General features: G+C 44.3%; 1 protein-coding gene across 1 annotated transcript; it reads right to left on the reverse strand.

Annotated features, from left to right (window-relative positions):
• Positions 1 to 1,121: 1,121 nt before the first annotated feature.
• On the reverse strand, positions 1,122 to 3,344 carry fign (fidgetin; the record flags this gene model as incomplete). Its single annotated transcript, XM_079230653.1, has 1 exon — positions 1,122 to 3,344. The coding sequence occupies one exon, from the start codon at positions 3,342 to 3,344 to the stop codon at positions 1,122 to 1,124; it is 2,223 nt and encodes a 740-aa protein (XP_079086779.1).
• Positions 3,345 to 3,746: the final 402 nt, after the last annotated feature.

The raw sequence follows: 3,746 nt of genomic DNA on the forward strand, positions 1-3,746 counted from the left end.
CCCCAAGATGTTTGTCTGTGACTTTTGAATTTCTCTCAGGTCTGCATCACCACAAAAGACCCAAACAAATGACTTTTTTTTGTCTTGTAAATAAACCAGATTTACTCTCATACATTCATTGTAAGAACCTTCTCATTTAATTCTGAGCTTTTTGAGGTATTATATAGCTTTACATTTGTATGATGATGGAATTTCAAATGCAAGCCAAATGCTCTTGCAGTGGTGCTTTGCCACAAGCGTATGAGGTACTGTACATATCATCATCACTTTCCTGAGTTTTCAAATGGAGACAATTAAAAGAATTAATGGTAGAATTTGACATGTATGTGAAACACTGTGAATTACTACTGGAACAATATTCTAAAAGCAGTACATAGTAATTTATTGTTTTTGACTGAATTCATATTGTAAAATAGTATTTGTTTTTCTATAGTGGAGAGACCAGTATAGCAGCCAAATTCACCTTAAGTTTGCCAGAAAACAAATCACATTGTACAAAAGGTATGTCCATGTTATTGTGATTAAAGGATTTACACATTGATAAAACCTGTGTCAGGTAGTGAAGACCAACTGAAATGATACCAATACATGTAATTTTACTCAAATTAACCACAACTGTTCACAGAGAGCATATCAGACACAACTGTAGAACACTAATGGAAAAAAGAGAGCACATTTTGTGTCTCATTTTAAAGCTTTTTTTTATATTAACACGTCACCAATGAAGATTGTGAGCAAAAAGAAGAAACAAACTTAACAGCACCACCTCAGGCACTTGATAGCAACTAAATCTGAAGATCAGCAGAATAGTGTGTATATATATTTATATATATATATGTATATATATATGTATATACAAAAAGGGGGGTGGGGGGGACTTCTTCCAAATCTTTTCAGTTTTAGTGAGCTTCTGAAGTCAGCCATGTAAAGCATTTAATTAGCTTAATTAATTAACCAATGTGTGATGTCCAGACTGTCATCTTCGATCAAAGGGCAGTCCTTTTACTCTCTATAGTATTTTCATGTCAACATCGTTAATTATTTTACTCTGTCATTGAAGGCCAAACACTTATTTGTAATGAACTACAGGGTTCACATACTTTGTGTTTGACGAGTCTCTTTCATTGACTGCAACCAAACATTTTATTCCACTCAGTGTACATGTCAAGTTGTTTTTGTGATATGCTAGGCTGGAATTTGCAAAACACACTGTCAAAGTCTTGGTAGGAGACCGGTCTCATCTGAGCGGGGTGGATGGTTGACAGGTCAGTACCAGGAATGCCATGGAGAGGACCTACCACAGCCTGTTGACACAGCTGAGCCACATCCAGTCCAGAAAAGCCCTCTGTCCTCTGAACCAGTAGTGACATCTCTTTGTCACTAAGACAGTAGTTGTGCTGTGAGAGCAGTTGGCTGATTGTCTGGTGTCGTGCTGTCCCATCAGGCAAGGGGATGAGCAGTCGCTTGGCAAAGTACCTCCGTAGGGACTCTGGGATCTCTTCAGGCTTATTGGTGGAGCAGACCACAAGGACATGGTCCTCAGTGGAGGTCAGAATATTGTCAAGCTGCATGAGGAGCTCAGCCTTGAGGCGATTCAATGGGCTCTCTTCACTTAGCTGGTCTGACAGCAGCAGGTCCACCTCTTTGATGAACACCACTGCTGGCTGGCGGCACCGGGCCACCAGAAAAGAAGCTTGAATGATCTTGTCCCCCTCCCCTAGCCACTTGGTGACCAGAGCTGAGCTGCTGAGTTGCAAGAAGGCAGCCCCCAGTTGGCTGGCCATGCAGTGTGCTAGCAGTGTTCTACCAGTTCCCTGAGGTCCAAATAAAAGGAGGCTCCGAGGTAATGTGGCAAGTCCACTAAACATATCTGGCCTTAAAATGGGCCATAGTATCTCCTCTTTAATGGCTGCTTTGGCCAGATCCAGACCCACAATGTCGCTCCAGTCCACTGGAGGGCCCTGCTGAAGGATTTCTGTGGTCACCATCTCCACCAGGTTGGAGTCACTGTTCTTTAGTTGTTCCTCTGCAGCATGGATGGACGAGGTAGCTGCACCAATGTCAGGCCCTGTTAGGGAGTGAGAGAGGTGTTGTCTGTGCTCTTCAGTTTGTTCGCTCATGACGGGGGATCCAAACTTGCTGTAGGGCTCGGTTCTGAGATCACCGAGCCCTGAGCTTTTGGTTGATCCATAGGATGGAGGAGTTAGTGCTCTGCCAGAGTGTATAATAAATGTCCGTTGATCAGAAGACATTGGCTGTTTGGTTGGCTTGAATGCTAAAGATGATGCTTCAGCATTTCTGTCAAAGCCATTGCCCCTGTTTGAGTCTAAGACACTGTCCGTTATTCTGTACATCGGGCTCTGTGAGGAGCGCTGTTGGTTGTAGTTGAAATTACCATAGCTAGAGTCCATATCTCCATGTCCACTCATGTAGAAAGCTTTTCGTTTTAATGAGTTGGATGAGCTGCCATTCAAAGGTGTTGGTGCAATTGGTGTATGATTATGTGACTGGTAGGTGTAGCCAGGCAGTGTGGAAGGAGGGATTGGTGTAGGAGCTGCGATACCGGATGGCAGATAAGCAGAAGAAGGGGGTGCTCCCCCAGGGCTATAAACATGGCCAACAGTAGTCTGAGAAGGGTACCCTGTTGGAGGATAATTGTAGCTGGGAAGGTTTGGAGACCCAGCGTTGTAGCTCGGCACTAAGGTAGGGGGAGGAGGTGGAGGCGGTGGTTGTAAGAGCCCAGCACTGTGCAAAGGAGAAGGGTGTGGGGAGGGAAGGGCTGGAGTACTCTGACCACTGTAGCTAGAATGCAGGTAGGAGCCATTGTAGCTGGCAGTATATTCCTGAGAGGGGAGCCCCGAGTGGAGAGTAGTGGCTGTGTGGCTCCCACAGTTACTGCTGGAATAGCTAGGCTCAGACAAGCTGCTGGCCACCCCCGGGGAGCTGCCTATGCTAGCCGACACATCTGTAGGGGGCAGGGCAGCTGTCATTCCAGCTTTGCTCACAGATATAACATCTGGAGCACAGTTCATTGGGTAAATCCCCTCCTGCCAGGACTCATTCTCTGACTTTCGTCCGTTCATGAGTCCAGTGGTGCTATCAGAGTAAGAACACAGCAGGGCCCTCTCATTTGGGCCCTCTAGGATCCCGGAGTACTTCTCTGCATATTTCTTAAGCAGATTGGAGGCAGTCAGTGCAGAGATGTCATCGTTTGCCCATGCATACTGGTATGTTCGTTGTAAGTGGCCCCGGTAGGCCTCCACTTTGTGTGCTGGCGAGCGGGTAGTGGATGAGATGTCAAAGTGTTGTTCTGCCCATTGTGTGTGCTCTGGGGTCCACTGCATCTTTAGACCTAGATATTGTGCATAAGGAAGAAATATGTCAAAGTAAGCATTATATCATGAGCACTTATCATTGAAAATAATATTCTAATATTTTAAATGTTCTATAATAATTAAATAGTGCAAGTAAAGTACTGTGGGGAAAAGTATATAATACATCAATTTGCTTTCAATAGTTTGGGGGGAAAAAGATGAAATAGTGCAAAGAAAAGAAGCTTTTCTGACATTAAGGAAAGTTAGCATTCAGAAAATGTTTGAAAGAAAATGGTCCAAATGTCTCCCATATGACAAACAGAAAACACTAACAGAACACACACCATGGTCAGTATGAGTAGGATATGGGAGCCAACACCTGGTTAGCGTGGTATAATCCACCCAACACGGAGCAGAATGACACAAGCATAG

This window comes from Taurulus bubalis (assembly GCF_910589615.1).
Source record: "Taurulus bubalis genome assembly, chromosome: 15".
Taxonomy (NCBI): domain Eukaryota; kingdom Metazoa; phylum Chordata; class Actinopteri; order Perciformes; family Cottidae; genus Taurulus; species Taurulus bubalis.